General features: G+C 25.1%; 3 protein-coding genes across 3 annotated transcripts; 2 read left to right on the top strand and 1 right to left on the bottom strand.

The window, feature by feature from the left end:
- Positions 1 to 134: 134 nt before the first annotated feature.
- Positions 135 to 5,196, bottom strand: LOC128961559 (uncharacterized). The gene is made up of 11 exons (XM_054307808.1): positions 4,956 to 5,196; positions 4,275 to 4,884; positions 4,026 to 4,186; positions 3,563 to 3,958; positions 3,415 to 3,477; positions 2,157 to 2,251; positions 1,847 to 2,093; positions 1,009 to 1,615; positions 793 to 953; positions 332 to 727; positions 135 to 256 (listed from the first exon to the last, which is right to left on the bottom strand). The coding sequence occupies exons 1-11, from the start codon at positions 5,139 to 5,141 to the stop codon at positions 176 to 178; spliced, it is 3,003 nt and encodes a 1,000-aa protein (XP_054163783.1). The 5' UTR covers positions 5,142 to 5,196; the 3' UTR covers positions 135 to 175.
- Positions 5,197 to 7,676: 2,480 nt separating this feature from the next.
- On the top strand, positions 7,677 to 11,795 carry LOC128961386 (protein argonaute-3-like). Its single transcript, XM_054307620.1, has 7 exons — positions 7,677 to 7,745; positions 8,084 to 8,172; positions 8,230 to 8,474; positions 8,546 to 9,546; positions 9,768 to 10,277; positions 10,417 to 11,386; positions 11,453 to 11,795. Exons 2-7 carry the CDS (start codon positions 8,115 to 8,117, stop codon positions 11,768 to 11,770), a joined length of 3,102 nt encoding a protein of 1,033 aa, XP_054163595.1. The 5' UTR covers positions 7,677 to 7,745; positions 8,084 to 8,114; the 3' UTR covers positions 11,771 to 11,795.
- An 8,314-nt stretch (positions 11,796 to 20,109) lies between these two features.
- LOC128961558 (uncharacterized) lies at positions 20,110 to 22,199 on the top strand. Its single transcript, XM_054307807.1, has 2 exons — positions 20,110 to 20,866; positions 22,189 to 22,199. Exons 1-2 carry the CDS (start codon positions 20,110 to 20,112, stop codon positions 22,197 to 22,199), a joined length of 768 nt encoding a protein of 255 aa, XP_054163782.1.
- Positions 22,200 to 22,559: the final 360 nt, after the last annotated feature.

Genomic DNA, 22,559 nt, shown 5'->3' with positions numbered 1-22,559 from the left:
ATTTATTGACCTAAATTAAAATTTTAAAAAATCATTATTAATTCAGTTAATTATTATACTTTATTAGTAAAAAAATTAATTATTTCATTTTAAAAAGTTACTGTAACTCTAAACTTGTTATTAAAAATTTATATAAAATATTATAGAGTACTGTATATATTAAATGAATTTGTATTCAATGATAACGTTTAATAATTTTCAAGTTAACAGCTTTTGGTATAATTATTCCCAATTGATAATATAGTTCCGGTGGTCGCTATTAATAAAATAAAATTAAAATTTTATATAATACCGTAAACTTGACTTATTTTTATATTATTTTAAAAGTTACCGCAGTTTTATCACTTATATCCAACTTATAGTTATAGACCGTATAAAGTAATGCAAACTTGACCTCCATTAGTGCCAATCGTTTGGCCACACAGTTACGCGGTCCGGCACCGAACGGAAGGTATGAATATGGATGATGTGTCTGATTGTCTGTTAAAAACCTGTCCGGTTTAAACGTTTCGGGATCTTCAAAATGCTGGTCACTTCTATGCATACCATACACCGGCACCTGAAGTACATCACCTTTAAATATGTGAAACTTATTTTCATTGCCAACTACGACATCACGCGATGCCATTCTTTCCACAGCAATAGCCGGCGGATAAAGTCTTAAGGTTTCAGAAATAACTGCATTCAGGTATTCAAGTCTTTCAATTGCATCGAAATCAATAATTTCCTATTAAAACAAAATTTCAATTTTTCAAATATTTAATATAACTTTTTGTATTTAAAATAAATTACTTTAGTCTCGAACACACTTAACGATTCCCGAAATAGTTTTTCTTGCGATTCAGGATTTTCTGCCAATAAATATGTGGCAAATGATATGGTTGTAGCCGTTGTGTCAAAACCGGCGAAGAAAAACAATACGCATTGAGCTATCATTTCATCGTCACTAATGGCTATTAAAATCAATAATGTATTAAAAAGTGATTAATTTTTTAATAATAATAATACTTTTTTGATGTGTTGATACAAATCTTTCTTTTTCTTCAATGTTATCGCAATTTGTTTCCACATTTTCCACATTTTCATTGGCGTCTAACAGAAGCTGTAAAAAGTCGTATCTTTTAACACTTGGATTATTTCTTCTCTCAGTTATTATTTTATGGGTTAGTTTACTAAAGAAATCACTTAAATCGTTGGGAATTAGTGTTAATCCCAACAGTTTTGCTATCTTTGGAAATGTCATTATTAGCATAAATTTCGGTAATTGTAATATAGATACGTCTTTTGATATTATTTTCTTAGCATTACTAATGATTGGATTGTTATCATCGATAAGTGCGTCTACTTTTGTACCAAAAGCCACTTGTATTATGACTTCCATAGTGAAGGCACCGAACACTTTCTTCATGTCTACCACTCCTTCATCCGATTCTTTTGATAATTTGTCCAAATTTGTGACTAATGTATGCAAACAATCGTCAATTAGTGGACGCATTTTACGTAACTTTCCCGACGAGAAAGTAGGCGAGACTACAGCTCGGAGTCGTTTCCAGTGGTCATCCCTTGTATTTTGTAGCATATTATCCATTATGGGATCGCCTCCCGTTTGAAAGCTCTGTAATTTTTATTTAATAGACAATATAATATTTAATTATTCAATTCTAGTTTTAATTTAAAATCATAAGCTTTACAAAATAAATAAATATATATTTTGTACATCAGATCTTGTATTCATTAAGATCATTAAAAAAATACTAAATAATTAAATAATTATCTTATAATTATTATTTTGTTAAATTTGTTAAATTTGTTTAAACAATAATAATTGTAAAATAATAATAATTACCCGCCTATTAGTAAAACTTGTAAACTCTTTGCTAAACACTTGTCCAATAATGTCCGGATTGGAGCACATAATGGTATTCCAACCAAACTGTTTGAAACCAAATATATTTTCATTGTTTTTCATAAACTCTATCATAATATCTTCAGCGCGACGTTTATACCAAATCATACCCCAAAATGAGGGAAGTTTTCCTATAGTTATACCTCTTTTTGCCCATTGATTCTTATAATTGCAATTTGATTTATATCTATTTAATAAATATTTATTAATTTTTATAAATTAAAATAAATAATTAAATTTTGCTGCTTACTTAAATGTAAAAATAAAAGTTAATACAGCAATAACAAAAAGTATTACATAATAATCTTGAACAATATTAATTTCAAACATTATTAAACTTTTTTCCAATAATATTTTTATTTAAATATATCTTAATAATTATATATTATATAAATTAAACAATAAAATTATTTACATTAAAACATATTGCGTGTTTATACTTTATTTTTAAATCAAAATCAATAGTAATATTCAATAGTTTTAAATTGTATGAGTAAATTCAGTATCAAAAATAACAGATAATAAAAAATGACCTTGAAAAATTATTTGAACATAAAGGTACTGCTAATTTTAACAATTATATATAATAAATAATAAATTTTTAATAGTAAACATTTTAACAATTAATTTTATATTGTTTTGCAAAATTTTTACTTTATTATGCTATTATAATATTAATTATAGTAATACAACTAAAATTTACAATACTTTATTTTTCATTATATAAATAAACATGTTTAACAAATATAACATTGCGTATTGCTATTGTAATAATAATAACATATAAAATTGTAAATATTTATTTCATGTTATAATAAAATTATATTATATATAACATATATTATAAATATATATATAAACATATTATATAAAATATTATTAATTTAATTTTTATTATATTGTATCTTAAGATATACTGTATTTTAATATAGATGTAATGTAAATTATTTTATAAATTAGTTAATAATGTTAGATAGCATTATCAGAACAATTTTTTATTAAATAATATTTATTGTTAATTTTGACCATGATATTTTTTAACTAGAACTTAGCACTGTCAGAAAATCCTATTTTATTTTAACTCAAAATAAAATTTAATTATGAGATTACTTTTAATTAATTATTATTAGAGAAATAAAAATATGTGAGTTATATATTTGTATTAAATAAATATATATATATATATATATATTATATATATATATATATTAATCCGGAAAATAGATATTTACATATTTATGGGATCTTTTGACAAATATTTCAAAACAAATATCTTGTGTCCAATTTTTAGCACATATAATGTTGTCCATAATCATTATCAAATCATTATAAAATAATTAAATTGTAATTTTATTGAGTTATTAATAATATTAATTATATTTTTTAAATTAATTTATCGATAATATAAATTTATAACAAATAATGAAAATAATTATTGCTCACATTATTTAACAAATTATTTAATCAATATTTTCATTTTTATTATGCTTTTAATGATTTCGTTTTACAAGTTTTAGGTTAACAGCTTTCGGTACAATTAAACCCAACTGATAGTAACATTCAGGCGGACACTATTGAAATATATAAAATCATTAAATAAAAATATGATTAGCGGTATTGAAAAATATTAGTCAATAAATAAAAGTTAATAATTACAGCAGTTTTGTTGCATATTTCTAACTTATAATTGTAAACAGTATAAAGTAATGCCATTTTTGTCTCCATTAGTGCCAACCGTTTGGCCACACAATTACGCGGTCCGGCACCGAATGGGAGGTATGAATATGGATGATGTGTCTGATTGTTGGCCAAAAATCTGTCCGGTTTGAACACTTGTGGATCAGTAAAGAATTGAGCGCTTCTATGCATACCATATACCGGCACCTGAATCACATCACCTTTGAATATCTTAAACTGATTTTTATCACCTAATGTAAGATCACGTGATGCCTGTCTTTCCACTCTAATGGCCGGCGGATAAAGTCTTAAGGTTTCTGAAATGACTGCATTCAGGTATTCAAGTCTTTCAATTGCTTCAAAATCTATTATACTCTATGAAAGATATAATCAATTATTAATTATCTGATAATTTATAAATTTTTGTTTATTTCTACGACACCTCTGACCCAAAAACACTGAGCGCTTCGTTATAGACTTTTTGCTGTGAATCGGGATTTTCTGCCAACAAATGGGACGCAAATGATAAGGTTGTGGTCGTTGTCTCGTAACCGGCGAAGAAAAACAGTACGCATTGAGCGATCATCTCATCTTCACTAATGGCTTAAGTAAATAATATTAAGTTATATATAAAAAAAAGTATTGTATTTATATATAAAGTAGAGATTTTATGTTTCAATATATTTATTACTTTTATTGTGAGTTTGAATATAACTTTCATTATCTTCATTGACTTCAGTTTCTTCGTTCAAATCGTTGTCTTTGCCTTCGTTTGCATCCAATAAGAGTTGCAAAAAATCATATCTTTTAACACTTGGATTATTTCTTCGTTCAGTTATTATTTTGTGGATTAGTTTAACAAAGAAATCACTCATTTCTCTGGGAAATAATGATAAACCAAAAATGTTGGCAACTTTTGGAAATATCAATATTAACATAATTCGTGGCAATTGAAGTAATGTAAAGTCTTTTGATACTATTTTCTTTGCATTACTAATGATTGGATTGTTATCATCGATAAGTGCGTCTACTTTTGTACCAAAAGCCACTTGTATTATGACTTCCATAGTGAAGGCACCGAACACTTTCTTCATGTCTACCACTCCTTCATCCGATTCTTTTGATAATTTGTCCAAATTTGTGACTAATGTATGCAAACAATCGTCAATTAGTGGACGCATTTTACGTAACTTTCCCGACGTGAAAGTAGGCGACACTACAGCTCGGAGTCGTTTCCAGTGGTCATCTCTTGTATTATTAAGCATATTATCTCCAATAGGATCGCCTCCCATCTGAAATGTCTATTTTGTATAATCGAAATGTTAACATAAATTAAATAATTTCAAAATCAATTTATAATTAATGTAAAAACCCGTCTATTTGTGAAACTTGTGAACTGTTTGCTAAATACTTGTGCAATGATGTCTGGGTCGATACATATGACTATATTCCAGGGCCATTGTGTCAGACCAAACATTTTATTTTTATTTGTCATATACTTTAGCATAATATCTTCAGTACGAAGTTTGTGCCAAATTATCCCCCAAAACGAAGGCATATTCCCCACCGGAATGTTTCTTTTTTGCCATATTTTAGAAAATTTCCATTTTATATATCTAAACACAATATATAATATATTGTTTATATTAATATAATTATTTTTTTCAAATAATGTTTATTTTTAAAAATTTACCTTTGCCAAATAAAATATAATAATATTATAATAAAACTAATATATAGTAAAGCATTAAATAATAAAAATAATATGTCCATTATTTTTAAAAGTTTATTATAATCTATAATTATTATAAGCTGTTGTTAATCTTACTTAAATATACTTAACTTACTTATATAATTATATTAAATATATAAAAATTCAAAATCTTCTTATATATACTGTTTTTTTTTATTTTAGAAATAAAAACGTTATGAAAACGATCCAATATTTAGATAATCAATATTTTTTAGATATTTTTCAGACAGAGTATTAAAATACAGTATAATTTGTAATCAATTTATGATTAATTTTAATATTATATAACATTAAATTTACTACAAACTAATGCTATTAATACTGTTTAAACACTTTATTTACTATTGAACATTGTACTGTACTGTACTGTATATTAACAAATATGATAAATTATTGACTATTATTATAGTAGTACTGTATATGGAATATTTAAATATTTATTATGTGAATCACAATCTAATTAATTACACAATTTTTATTAATTAGCATATATTTAGATATTTTTTAATATATTGTAAGTTACAATTTGTAACTATTATATTATATAATCATAGATAGAATAATATACTGTATTTACAGTACATTAGTTAATATATATATCATGTATTTATTATTTATTACTAAATTCTACTTGCATTCAGTAATTTATAATACAAGTTAAATATAAAACTATGTGTATATTGATATATATTCAATACATAAATCAATACAATTATAAAATATTTTTTATATTACAATTAGGGTTATATTTGTATTTTAATAGTATATACTATTTATAGTACATATGTATATAATCTTTGGATAACACAAAGTGGAACAGCTTTGAGAAAACGGACGATTGTTATGACATTCAGAAGGAAACTAATAATTATTATAAAATTAATTTTAATGTATTTATAAGTAGTGGCAATAATTTGTTAGTTTATTATTATTTAATTATTATAATTATTAGATCAATACCTGTGTGTATTAAAAATGTCAAAATTGAATTTATTAATAACATTAAATAGTGTCAGCTTTTACTACAACAGATCTAATCTTTTGGTCACACAATTATGTGATCCGTCACTGAAAGGTATGTAAACATAGGGACGGTGTGTCTTATTGTCAGACTTTTACGGTCTCAAAGTGTCCGCTTTTGCCGAAATATTCTTGACTTTGATGTATATAATTGCTTATCTCGTCATTTATTCCAAAATAACTCTATTTTCCTTTCTCACTGGGAATTCCCAGGGAATCTATTACCTTGTGCTACAACACCTAATGAACCCTAAACAACAAATTTTATTATTAGATTTGAATAACAAATGTTGTATTAAACTGTATTTTGAGTGTTATTGTTAAATAGTATCATTGAATTCATTGAATTCAAATTTATTATTAAATATTTCAATTAAATTTTATGCAAAAAAAATAAGTTTTGTTATTATTTATTGTAGAAATATAAATAATATATTCCTTTTTAATGGACTAGGGAGGGAAATATAATATTTTTCCTATTTTCCTGAAAAATTAAAGGGATTTTATTAAAGAACTTTCCTCCATTGGAAAGTTGTCCAAAACTCTAATTATACAATAATTATTAGAAACCATTTATTTCATTTAGAAAATTATAAAAATAATTATTCAGAAAACATTTGTTAATTTTTTATTTAACAAAATATATAATTAAATTATTTTATTATCTCTACAGTATACTATAGTTACTAAAATCTATTGACTCATTTAGTATTTTAACTTATTTTATTATTTGAAACTTAATAAATTTTAACAAAATTTTAATATACAGTATATAATTATACTAATAATGTAATTAATATGATATATTTTAATGATGTTTATCATGTTATACGGTAACAGTACAAACATTTTCGGTAATTAAAATAAAATTTATTAAACAAACATTAATTGCATATAACTATTTACATAAACTTAAACCCATAAACAAATCCATAAAAACAAGTCCAGCACTCCATTACACACAAAATTATAGACAAACATTGTATTATACAATATATTGCATGAATGAATGCAATAACCATATGATTATAAACAAAAAACTATTTGTAAGCTTTTAAAACAAAAAATTAAGTAGTAATCAAAAATTTAATAGTTTTAATCAATAATATGTAAGCATTTATTATATTTTTAACAAGAATTAATATATACTAATTTTATACAATAATTTACATATTAATAACTAAATTATATTTTATTATTGTGTCCGTAATTTATGTGTAAAATACAGTTATAATATTGTATACAATACACGGTGTTATCTACAGTAACGTAATATTGAAATATGTATATTAAATAAATAATTAAATATATGTAATAATTAAATTAAATTAACAAAAGTTATAATACTATATAAATTTCATTATACAATCAATTGATATTTCATTTATGGTAATTAAATTAATTTTCTCTATTGATATAAATATTGACTATAATTAAATGCTTTTGTATTTATAATAATCAATTATTGATAATATTATAATAATTATGCATACATTACATTACATTACTGTATATTATTAATAGTATTGTATATGTATTAATACATTAATATTAAAATACATTATACAGTAATAATAGCAATGAATGTACAATAACTACATATTAATACTAATTAAATGTTTATATGATTTCAATGCTTTAATATAATTAGTAATTAAATAACAGTTATTTGTTTGATCTTAATTTGTATGTCATTGCCATCAATGGTTTAATCAATTGAATTATAGATTTATTGAATGATCACAACTGATCCAAACAATGCCACCAAAGGGTAGAAAGAAAGGTTCAAAGGACACAAAGGACACAAAGTCTACGGGTATTAAGTGATTGTATTTTATTAAATCATTTACTATTAATTTGTTGTTATTATTAGATCAATCAAGTGATAGTCGACCACAACAACAGCCAATACAGGGATCAGATTTTCCCACTTTAGGACAGACATCACAATCAGGACAAGTTGTTGCCAATAATGAACAGACAGTGAGAGCAACGGTACGGCAATTACAAGTCAGTCAAACGATACCAACGATGACGAGTCAGCTAATGGACAGTTCGGGTTCCCGTCAAAGCAGTACAACCAGTGATAAATCAAAACAAACTAAAGACACAAAAAAGGTTTGTATTTATAAATTTAAGACTAATTCAAACTAATAAAAGATAACATTTTATGATATTTATTATTATAGACTAAAGACGAAGATTTGGCTAAAGAAATAAAAGAAAAGATGACTTTATCGCTACCAAAGCGAGAACACCAACCGTTTTCTAAGAGACCGGGAAAGCCATTGCCTAACAATTGGAAATCAGTTGCTTTGTTGGCCAACCATTTTGTCATAAGAGTGGGCAATAAAACTGCTTATCATTACGATATCAGTATAGAAAAAGAGCAAAAAGTTAATGAAAAAGACAAGAATTTGGTCGACAAGAATGTAGACGAGGCGGCGGCCGAACCTCTGAAGCAAAACAGATTCTCACGGAAACTAAGTACTGCTCTAAATAGACGTATATTTGAACGTATGATTGAATTGTATTCTCAAACCGCTGGACAACACTTTTATGGTATGCGTTGCGTATACGACGGCCAGAAAAATATGTTTACTTCACGTGAGATCATCGCTGCGGGAGATCCAGAACATCCACTTCTATTGATTGTTAATCTTATAGAAGGCAACAGAGAGACTATATTTAAAGTGTCGATTAAGAAAACTGAACCAAACTTTAAGATTAATACGAATATTCTTAATGAGTATAACAGCGGACGTCATAGGGATGATGAGGCCGTCAAACGCGCCATTTTGTTCATTGATATACTTATTAGACATAACTCTACCAATGATATGGTGCCTATCGGTCAATCAATTTTTGATCCCAAAAATCCCGGACAAGAATTGAGCAGACTTTTGAATTTGAAATATGGTTTTTATACTACTGTTCGTAATCTTATGGCTGGTCCGACCTTAAACATTGACCGCTCAGCCGCCGCTTTCTTGAAACCAGATATTAAATTGATAATTGAATCAATAGTGAAGAAACCGCTGAATCAAATTCCTGGCCGATCTATAACTAATGCTCAAAGGATACAAATCAAGAAAGAGTTGAGTGGTCTTCAAGTAGAGTCCACTCATATAAATTATGGGACTCCAGATTCTCCACATTATCGCAAGTTTCGTATTATTGGTATTTCTAGGTATTGGAAATTATTATTATTGACTTAACTAACATAGAATAGCAAAAATAAAATATTTTTTATTTTAAGTGTTAGAAAGGGGTACAAAATTATATTTACAGTATATATAAAGTTGCAATCATATAAAATTGTTAAATAAGATAAATTATTGTCAAAATGTTAGTTTTGTACAATATATTATAACTAAAATTTAGTTATTAGTTTATTGTTATTTTTAATAGATTGTCGGCAGCGGAACAAACTTTTGAGTTTGAAAGAGACAAAAATCAACCAAAAGTTAGAATTACAATTCAACAGTACTTTAAAGAGAAATATCGGATAAATTTGCAATACCCTCACCTCCCGTGTCTTGAAGTGGGAAATCCAAGAGATCCAAACAGATTGCCAATTGAAGTCTGTCGTCTATTACCTGACCAACGGGTTCGCCGATCACTGACTAATGAAGAGCGATCCAAAATGACTATGATTTCCGGCCAAATGAATCCATCGCAAAGATTTGACTTTATTATGGATTGTGTTAAACAACAGTTCCATTCAAATGATGAAATTGCACGAAAAAATCGTAACTATTTATCAGACTTTTCAATCAATATCGACAAAGAACTTCTTAAAGTTAACTCCAAAGTAATACCGGCGCCGACACTCAAATACAAAGATAACAACTCTGTGAGACCACGTTTTGGTGAATGGGAAATGTTTAGAGAAAAAGCACAGTTCTATAAAGCCATTAAGTATTATATTATTTCTTATTTATATATATATATATATTTAGTAAATACCATATATTTATAGATACCGTATAAAATTCGATAAATATTTTTTTCATAATTTTGTTATAAGTATTATTATTATTATTTGTTTTGTTTAAAGTCTCACAAAATGGATTATAATAAACATATCAATGTCTCAAATGGATGATCAAAACATAAAGGAATTCAGTATTGATTTGTGTTCTCAGGGAAGGGAAATGGGAATGAATGTCAATAATCATGGATTGATTGCCACAATCAGAGTTTATGATCCGATGAAAACATTTGCCGGAATTAAGAATAAAATTTCAACAATGACTGGACTTCAGATGATTTTGTTTATGACACCACTTAAGACTAACCAATACAGCGATGATATCTATAGTCAAATCAAATTGTTAGGCGATGTCACTCATGGATTGACGACACAGTGTGTTAATATCGCCAATATTTGGGACTCAAGATCTAGAAGAAGAAAATGGAATCGAAGTTATTTAAGGCAATTGATGCTTAAGATTAACCCAAAGTTAGGTGGGATTAATGTAGCGCTTTTGGATACCAATCAAATGTCATCATTGTTTAAAAAGCAGTCCGTAATGATTGTGGGCGCAGATGTCAACCATCCGGCGCCGGCAGATAAAGTCTCGCCTTCAATAGCCGCAGTTGTGGGCAGTTTTGACATTGAATTTAGTAAATTTTGTACAACTATATCAATGCAACCGAAATCAAGAGAAGAAATGATTAGAAATTTAGATAAAATGGTTGTGGAATTGTTAAACAACTATAAAGTACACAATAATTGTCGTTTACCCGAATCAATAGTCTTCTACAGAGATGGTGTCAGTGAAGGACAGTTCCAACATGTGATTGATAACGAATACCCTCTAATTACAAAAGCATTTGATGAAATAGGTTTGGCTTATAAACCAAAATTGACATTTATTGTGGTACAGAAACGACATCACACTCGCTTCGTAGTCATTGATGAACCTAATTATGGTCGCAATGTTGAAGCGGGAACTGTAGTGGAAAGTGGTGTCACTCATAAGTATGATTATGATTTCTATCTGTGCAGTCATAATGGACGTATTGTAAGTTTATTAATAAATTCATTATAAATATTTCCGATAATATATTGACTTTATATTTAATGACAGGGAACCAGTCGTGCGGCTCATTACTATGTGTTGGCCGATGAAAATGGTTTCTCAACTGAAGACATGTGTAAAATGACTTATTACTTGTGCCACACATACCAGCGCTGTACGAAATCTGTGTCTATACCGGCACCCGTCTATTACGCTGATTTGGCCGCATATCGGGCTAAAGTACATGCTATGGGACGACCTGATCAAAGTGATACAGTTAGTGAACAGGGAGGAGGAGATGATGAAAGAAGTGACGACATGATCAATACTTATCGTAATTTTATTAATGTTAATCCCACACAAAAACTAAAATTATATTATATGTGAATTAAATGAACTAATGGTCCTTTTTATTTGAGTATAATTTATATTTAATACCTTTATTTCATTTATTGGATTAAGTTTATAATAATTTTGTTTTTATTACTGTATTAAAGATCACATAAAATAAATTGTTATGAATTATTATACTGTATATGATTACCGTAATAAGAGTCTTAATAACTATTCATTATATAAGTCAATTGGTAATTATTTAATATATTGATAATTACTGTATTTTTGTGATTATTTAAGTCATTTTGTTAAATTATACTTATAAGCAACTTATGTTTATTATACACTTACCGTAATTTCTTTATATTGATATATAATATTAATTTTTTGTTACATTTTTTAATCAAATTGCATTGTAATAGTCTACTACTCAATCTATAGTATACACAGTTATGAATTAAAATTAATATTATAATGAATATTACTATATTTTAATAAATGTTTTGACAACAATATGCATTGAATATTGAATAATCAAATTTATCCTTATTGTATACCCAAAAGCAATGTCCACATAACCATTATATCACAGATTATTTACAACACCTGTAAATTATGTAGTAATGAATAGTAATGAGTGATAAGTTTATTAAAGAATATATGGCACCATATTATCACTAATTTAGTTAAATTATTGAGATATTAGCTAAAATTTTATAAACTTTAAATAAATGTAATCTCCCCTACGGTAAATGTTTGCAATTTACAACTATAAAAAATTAAATTTGTTTTATCTCACATAAAATATTATTATTAATCTATAAATAATATTTTTAATGTTATAAATTATAACAAATTAAGTATATCTAAACACTTAAAACATGTTTATTGTTTCTATTCTTTACTTACAAAATATGCAATGATTTCATATAATTTTCTGTAAATTTATATAATATTTAATAATACTCAACAATAAACAACTGTTTGTATATTTTGTTATAAAAATATAAAAACTAGTGTATCAAAAAATATTAATAAATTTTTTAATAAATATAATAATTAATAAATAATAGTATATAATACAGTACTAAGTTGGTACTACCAACATAGTATATTGCTAGTAATATAAGCAATAATATTCAATAAAATATATATTAAAAAATTTATAATATCACTTAAAATACAGTTTAATATAACATTTGTTTTTGAAATTTGGAAGTTTTGAAAAAATAAAACGAGGGATCAATTTTCATCAAACCCTAAAATTTAGGGAATAAATACAATATTAATAATCAATTATTATTATTATTATAATCAGGGTTAAGTAAGGGGGTAGGGGGTAAGACCAAAATACCCCCCCTAAGATCGAGAAATTGGGATTTTACCCCCCAGACTTTTTGACCAAATTGGAAAAATTGTCGCTTAAAAACGAGGAGAAATGACCTCCCCCTAAAATTTCGGCGCCAATTTTTTTGWAATTTTAATTTTAGTTGATACTATTTTAGTAAGTGTTTTTATGTTTTTAATATTTATAAAAATCTAATTATTGATTAAAAATAGTTAAAATAACGTTAAAACTCATCAAAAAATAACATTATTTTAATTAAAATAAACTAAAAAATTAAAAATTACCTATTTGTTGAAAAGAGTAATTATATTACAATTTAAATATAAGTTTAAGATAGTTTACAAAACAATAAATACTTATATTATAAGTTTTTTATTAATAAATTTTAAATAAAAAATTAAAAAATATTTTCAATTTTGTACTTAATATAATTAAACTTTAACGAAATTTGAGTTAAATAAGTAGTATTCAGTCAGTATTTGTATAAAAATAACATTTAAAAACTAAAAATTTATAACAAACTATAAACATTAAGTATTATTTAAAAAATTAATTATGTTAAAATTTAAAAATTATTAAAATACTAAAAATAACTCATAGTGTATCATTAATGCTTTTATCAACTATTTTTAAATCTTAAATACATTATTTTATTTTTTGTTAATTTTTAAGTTTTTTTTATATTTTTGGAAATTTTACCTATTTTCCCGGGAATTTATACGGGAACTTATGGGAATTTTATTGAATTTACATGGGAATATTCGGGAATTTTTAGGGAATTTTCTCTTGACCCCCCCTTGATTTTGGATTTTTGAAAAAATTGCCGTTTAAAAATGCAATAAAAATCTTACCCCACCCAATACCCCCCCCCCCCCCCCCCCAAGATTTTTCGAGAATTTTGTAAATTTTACCCCGGTCTACCCCCCCCTAAAATCCAAAACCTTGCTTAACCCTGATTATAATGTATCGGGTGTTCTACCAAATCTTTATTCAAATACACTACTTATCAATGCATTGATTATACTTTATAATAGTTGAATAAAGATTCGTAAAACACATGGTATAATATAATATTTAAAAACATAATCAATATTTTTACAGATTATTTGTTAAATTATTGCATTATATTTAGAAATAATGCAAAATATTCAATTAAATAGTTTTTTTATGTACTATCCTTTTATCTTTTAAAATATGTATTTAATTTAATTAAAAATTATTTATTAAATTAAATATTTTTTATGCACTAATCATAACACTTACCGTACAATTTTGGTTAAATGGTATAAGAAATAGATGTCCGAAAAGTTTTCATTAAATATCAGTTTATTTTAAAAATTTCAGATTTGTTGTCTTCAAACACATATTTTCTCATATAATTTATGATAGTATTGATTAAAATTATGTATTCAGTTATTTGTTTATTATATATTTTTTCTGTTTGCCTAACAATACAGTATATTATTGTTCACTTGTCGTGTCAAACCCCGTATATATATATATATGCTATTATTTAATACAATAAAAAATTTCAAATATAATTTTTACAATTAAATGATCTTTTTTGTCAAATAAATTCTGTAAGTTTAGTGCAAGTATTTTGAGTAAAGTATTTGAATATAAATTGTTATATTAGAAAAAGTTTTAAACTTTTATTTTATTTCTCTCTTTCTCTCTAACACACACACTCATACAGAGAGAGAGAGAGAGAGAGAGAGAGAGAGAGAGAGAGAGAGAGAGAGAGAGAGAGAGAGAACTTGAAGCAGTAAAAAGTGCATTAATTATATGGAACACAATGTGTTTAACATTAGAGGTTAGTTAGGCTTAAAAACTCGACTGAACTGCACTTACACTCGTTTTTTAGTATAGCCTGAGAGGCCTATCAGTCCTTCACTACCGATAGATAAAGGCATTTGAAAACCAAAAAAAATAAGAGAAAAATAGTGGGGTTTTTAACATTTTAATACTTAAATATAGTTGAAGGACGACTTAGATTTTTGCTAATCAAATATAACTTTATTGTTTTAGTAGTGATAAATTTAGTACTAATTATACTACTATATATATACTGTAATTTTTATTTTATATATTGTATGTTTTATTTTTTAATTTTTAGTGACAACCACACAGACAAACACACACACAACTGATTTATACACATTGTATATTTTGTGTGTATGTATTAGTAAATAATTTTAAAATCTTTGAAGCGTATGATAGATAAATATTTATGAAAGCAGATACTAATAAATAAAGATGTACCTTGATCAATTCAATTCAATTATATTACATATAGCATAGTATATATGAAATAAAGTTTATTTTAATTTTTAAAATATGATTAGTAATGTCAGTTAGTTTACATTTAAATGTACACTAAATAATATCAGGGCGTTTTAATAGTGCAGATGTTTTTTATTTGATTCAATACAATGTAGAGTATAAATATAATAAATACAACTTTATGTATAATTATTAAATAATTGAAGTATAAAAACATCTGCATTTTTATGAATTTTAGGATAAATAATTTCTATATATWTTTTTGCTTTATTATTATTATTATAATTATTATTATTTATAATTTATTTTTATTATGTTTTAGTACTTTAGTTAATACATATGAATTGTTTGAATTACAACACAGTATATAAATTTATATTAATAAATCAATTTTAAAAATACTATTATTTTTTGATAAATATATCTATTTAGTCTATCGTTATTTTATGAATTAATTGTAAAAGTATATAATAATAATAATACTATTAACGTTATTATTTTATCATTTATTATCAGTACTATAGTAATTGAAATTGTTTTATTATTATTATTATATACAGGATTATGGATTTACAATAGTTGTCAATTGGTTCATATTTGTAATTAGCATTTATTTTATAACGCTGTTTGAAATAACGGATGTTTGAAATAATTCAATGTCTTAATAATTAGAGTAAGGCATTAGCCAAACACCCAAACGTATTGATGTTATCTACCAATACATCAAACTTTATTGAGATCACAAACATATATATAATGTATATAATATATTGAGAGAGAAGGCATAATAAATAAGTGGGTTTATTTCAATTTCAACCAAAATTCAAAATCACTAAATTTCATGGAAACATAAAAATATTTTTAAGACCAAATCAAATGAACCGGAATTTATTTGAAAATTTATTTTGGATTAAATAATTTTAGTTAAAAACAATTTTTGCTATAATTATTTAATCATATCTTTACTGTATTACTAGTAGTAATAGTATAGATATATTGTAAATTATTATTTTCGTTTGAATTCATATATATAATTATAATTAGTAACTTAAAAGAATTTAATTTTTGTAAATATATTTATTTGTATATACAGTATATATGTATAACGTTGTTAACAAAATGTATAGTTTTATAAAATAAATTTTTGTAATATAACAACACATGAGACTTTAACTACGAAAAAACCACATAAACTTTAACTACAGTTTTGGCATAAATGGGTTTGTAATACTCATGCTTTGCTTTTGTGTAGTCAAACGTTGTTATATAATATAGTAAAGTGAGGGCAGAGCCCAACACAGACATAAATTTTATATATTTCACAGTTTGTCACTCGTTATGCAATTTACTACTTTCTCAATGTTTAACCGTCTGTTACCACTAGTGTTGCGCAGACTTTTGCTTCAGATCGATAGCCGACGTCTAGTCGTCTTTTTATAACCACTACCACTACTACCAATACCATTGCACTCTCTCTTACGCATACACACACACACACAYACACACACACACACACACACATACACACACACATACATACACACACACACACATACATACACACACATACATACACACACACACACACACAGTACATACACATACTTTTCATATTCAATCGTTTCACTCGTTAATGTTTCTCCAATTTATATCTATCTTGTCTTTAAAAGTAATTCTTGAAATCACATATAACTCCTTATTCTTGATTTATTATACTTTTTTCAGGTTAGTTCAGTTAATGTCTAGCCTCTCTCTCTCTCTCTCTCTCTCTCTCTCTCTCTCTCTCTCTCTCTCTCTCTCTCTCTCTCTCTCTCTCTCTCGCTCTCTCTCTACGCTTAGAAACAACAGAAAAGATAATGTCATTGAGTTTGTGTTAATATTAGTGTTGATATGCCATTCCTCCACTTGTAGTGAACACTATCAGGTCATTGACATCATTGAAAAATGTCGTAATCTTCGAGTCAACCGTTGATTCGGTTTTAGACATCAAAAGGATACTCATCTCACCATCGATTGTAAGTAATATTATATTTTGAGACTTTTTAAAAAGATAAGGTGCGGGTATCTTAACATTTGTACTTCATCAGGTGCTCTGGTGATATAGCATCCAGGCATCTGTCGGAGTGCAACTACAAAGTCACCCATTACTACAATAATAATAGTAAATCATATTTTAATTAAATTAGTAAAATAACAAATTATTTATAAAAAATTACTGGTAATACAGTACTTGAAAAGTTAATAAAAGTATTGAAATGGAAAAAAATCGTTTGGAGTTTACAATAGAAATCACACATATTTTCGCAAAAAGTTACTTTTCATCACTGGTTATAAAAAATCCAGTCGTGAGGGCACTGGGCTTAGCAACACTGATATGACCATGGTCCATTTTGTACTTGAAATCATCAAATACTATCCATTGATAATTAATAAGACTATCAATGTAAATATGCCGTAGATATTGAATGAATTATATAAAATAATATAAACCAAAATATTGACATTTATTGTGGTACAGATGTCACATCACATTTGCTTCATTGTCATTGATAAACCTAATTATGATCGCAATACTGAAACGGGAACTGTATTGGACACTGATGTCACTCATAAGTATGATAATGATTTCTATATGTACTGTCATAATGGATGTATTGTAAGCTTATTAATAAGTTTATAATAAAATAAATTTACCGTTAATATATTAAACTTATATTTAATGACAGGGAACCAGTCGTGCGGATCATTACTATGTTTTGTCCGATTAAAATGAATTTTCAACTGAAGATATGTGTAAAATTACTTGTGCCACACATACCAGCGCTGTACAAAATCTGTGTCTATACCGGCACCCGTCTATTACGTGGATTTGGCCGCATATCGGGCTAAAGTACAAGCTATGGGACGACCTGACTGTTAGAGATGGAGGAGGAGATGGAAAAGGGATGCAATTAATACTTATCGTAATTTTATTAATGTTAATCACATACAAGATATAAATTATAATATAACACTACTATTATACAATATATAATTTATATACCAAAATTATATTATATGTGAATTAAATGAACAACTGGTGCTCTCTTTATTTGAATATATAATAATTTACAATTGAATACCTGTATATCATTTGTTAAATTATAGTTTATTATTATTTTTATTAAATATAAATATTACCGTATGTACGCACATATTGGCCAAACAAATAATTTTTTTAATTAACTGTTGTTATGGCAAAAAAAATTACATTTACTTCCATCCACTAGAAAAAGTGTGATGACTATGGCATAGGAAACAATTGGAGTAGAAATCTATATAAGAATATTCTATTACAATAAGAACCTATTAAAAGGTTAGTAATAATAACAATAATAATTAATACGATAATCAGATTACAACCGAAAATTGAAAGTTATCCGACATTTGTAGCCATTATTTGGCATTACATTGACTGCCAATAGATATCATATTTTAAGAGTGGGAATCATTACAGACATACAAAAAAATTTCAATAATGGAAAAGATCTGATAACTCAGTAAACATTCAAATACTATATGAAATATAGTCCCATAATTTACACAATAAAATTAATTGACATAATTAATAACATTGGTTCACTGATACAATTTTAATATTGTTATATTTTTAATTAAATTACTTTGTAGTAGTCTTTACTACTCAAACTATACAAGTTATGAATTAAATTTAAGATTATAAAATATTTAATAAAAATTATTATATTTTTAATAAATGTGTTTACAAAGTAATATGCATTGAATATTTAACAATCAAAATCATTACTTTAAATATTTTATTTTAAATAATTTATATTAATAGTATATTTAACAGAATATCCACTAAACTATTATACCTACACTATTACTAAATAGTAGTAGTAGTAGTAGTATAATAGTAGTACTATTATACTAAAATATTACCTCTCATATTGCTTACATCACTGCTATATTACATTTGTATACTAATCAGTGATATTAGAAAAACTATGGCCTATAGGACACAAAATATCACTAATTTAGTGATTGACAAAAATGATCCAAACTTTGTAAAATATTTTTTATTTAAATTATCAAATTATTAAGATTAATAACTAAAATTTTATAAACTATAAATTAATGAAATCTCCTTTAAAAGTTGAAATTTTAATACTTTATAAAAAATAGAAATTAATATAAAATTTCTAATTTCTGTTATCTCAAACAAAAACACCATTATAATCTATAACTGATTAATTTTATCAAACAATTTAAAACATTTTTATTGTTTCTATTGTTAATCGCTAAGAGTTTACTAACAAACTATGCAATGATTTTATATATAATAATTTACTGAAAATATATATATAATATTTTCAATAATACTCAACAATTAACAAATGTTTGTATATTTTAGTTATCAAAAATGTCATAACATTTACCGTACAATTGTGGTTACCTAGTATTAGAAATAGGTAACAGTTTATTAACTACAATGTCTCAACTTTATTGAAATCAGGAACTACTGTACAGTTTATATTGCATATTATGCTAACAATAGTGGAATAGTTGGTATATATTTTTTATTGATATATAAACTTAAAATGTTTGAATAACACATATTATTATTATAATAATTATTACTTTCTTCAATAGTTAATGTTTGACTATTTTGAATAAAACTATAAATTATAACTACTGTATATTCTATAGTTAAACGAATTAATTTTAAAGTAAAATAATTTAATATATTATAATAAAAATGAAACAAAACATAAATGGATTAAAAGATTTGACAAATGAAGTGAAGGTTGAAGTAATTCGTCGTCGATTTCTTCACGAGGCCGACGCTAAACCACAATTGTTTCATGAGATTGATGTGAAAAGAGTTCGCACTGAGGACTGGCAGATAGAGAGATACCTGACCTCAAATGGATCGGCCGATGAAGCGCTCAACTCATTAATCACAGCATTAGAATGGAAAAAGTCTTTTGGATTACATGAAAGAAATCATAAATATTTTCCGAAAGAGATGTTTAAGATATATTCATATGAAAAGCCCAGTGTTGACAAAAATGGTCGGTTAGCTCTATGGGGACGTCAGAGAAAATATAAAAATCATCCAGAATTTGATCAATTGTTTCGACAATTTATGGCATATCTTATTGAAAGTGTGGACAGACAGGCCGGTAACAGGGGATGGACTATTGTTTATATGGCTAAAACAGGTGGCATAACTGAAATATTAGGAAATCAATATATTGACTATTATGCCAACGGTTGTCAATTATTTCTTAATGTGGACACACCTTGGATTATAAGACAAAACTGGAAACTCGTCAAAAATTTTCAGTCAACTAGTTTTGTGCATCAAATCAAACACATCACTAGGGATGAGCTGAGGGAGCAATTCAATATCGACTCCATTCCCAAGTGGTTGGGCGGCACACGACAGACCATCTATGAAGACATCACCGAACAAATGCCAACTTTTCATGAAATAAAACATTTGGATTTCAGTGATAAACAAATCGATAGACTTTTAACATTATATCATATTGATAAACATATCAACTAATTATTTAATCAAATAACTGTATATAATATTATCATTTTTATACAATTATGTGAATATACTGTTTTGGTATATCTTATCATTTTAATCTTAAAATCAATTATCAAACTATTTTATAAATACATTAATGTACGGTATATTGTTGTAAATTTCTGTATATTGTTATACAGTATTAATTTAAATTAAATATTTTTTGTATGTACTGTAAAAACTCTTATTAGTTTGAGTTAAAGATTTGTTTTTTTAAATTCATAACTTTATTTGTAAGTTACCCAACATTTTGTTAATGATATAATATTTGAATTACAATAATATTACTAAAATTAAAAATTATCAATAGTATAATTTGTATAAATTTTAATTTTTTCAATTATGTTATAAATTTTTAAAAAAGTCATTTGAATATCATTAGAATATTTAATTCATGTAAAACTAATATATTTAGAGAAAAGATATTAAAATAAAAAATGAAGATTTATTTTTAAGTTTGTATGAATTAGTGTTTGCCGTTTTTATCCCAAACCACGTATTGTCACGTCTTGCAAGATATTGCTAGTCTTGTATATATATATACTGTATATATAAAATCAATTTACATATTTATTTATATATTTTTAATTTAATTTTAATTTACCTATTACTTTTATAACAAAATAATTTATTTAAACTATTTTTATATTTATTAAATTTTTTAAAAATTAATTTGTATATTTATTTCATTCTTTAATTAAAATTTATAATTATAAAATTATTTTTACATATAATAATAATTAACAAATAATTAACAAATATTTTTAATTATTAATTATTAAAATATTTATTATCTATAAAAATAATACCATAAATATAAATTTTAAAAAATAAGAATAGCCTTTGTACTTGGTCATTTTTTTAATTTTCAGGAAAATTTTGGCCGAACTTTAAATTTTTCAGTTTTGTCAAATCACGTCACGACAAGACCAACACTACTATGAATATAATATCAAAAGTTATAATTCTTGTATTAATAATATTAATTTAATTAATTGTTTAAGTGATTATAAATACTGTAAATTTAATTAATTATAATAAAATTCTAGTAAAATTAATTAAAATTAATAAATTAGATTAAGTAAATAATTTAATTAAATTAATATTATATTTATATTTATTTGAATGCAATAACAATAAGTTATACAAATTACTATAGAGTGCGCGCAGAAAGATATAAATTGAAATTAATCCCAAATAAACTTAAATTACTTGATATTTATAACAATTTGTTAGATTTAGAATAATTTTCAAAAATCAACTCATTTGACATTTTTGTGGATATATTTTGTTTTATTTTTTATTTTATTTAAGAGATACTATAATTTAAAAATTAAAATTTATACAGAATATACAATGCTATTGATATTGTTAAATAATATTGTCAAAAATAAAAAGTAAATAATAAATTTTAAGTTATTTATTATGAAAAAACAAATATACAAAAATCCTTTTACTGAACCTATTAATAGTGTAATAAAGAAAATATTTTTAAAAATATTATACAATATTACCGTAATATTTATCAATATTTTATGAATTCAMCAATTTTACTGATAAATTATAGTGACATCAAAATTAATTATTATATGTTAACAATTATGTTT

This window comes from Oppia nitens, unplaced genomic scaffold (assembly GCF_028296485.1).
Source record: "Oppia nitens isolate AA-2021 unplaced genomic scaffold, nextdenovo-longstitch-racon4-pilon3 scaffold5_pilon_pilon_pilon, whole genome shotgun sequence".
Taxonomy (NCBI): Eukaryota; Metazoa; Arthropoda; class Arachnida; order Sarcoptiformes; family Oppiidae; genus Oppia; species Oppia nitens.
The sequence above is the reverse complement of the archived record's forward strand: the minus strand, read 5'-3'. Positions and strand labels throughout refer to the sequence as shown.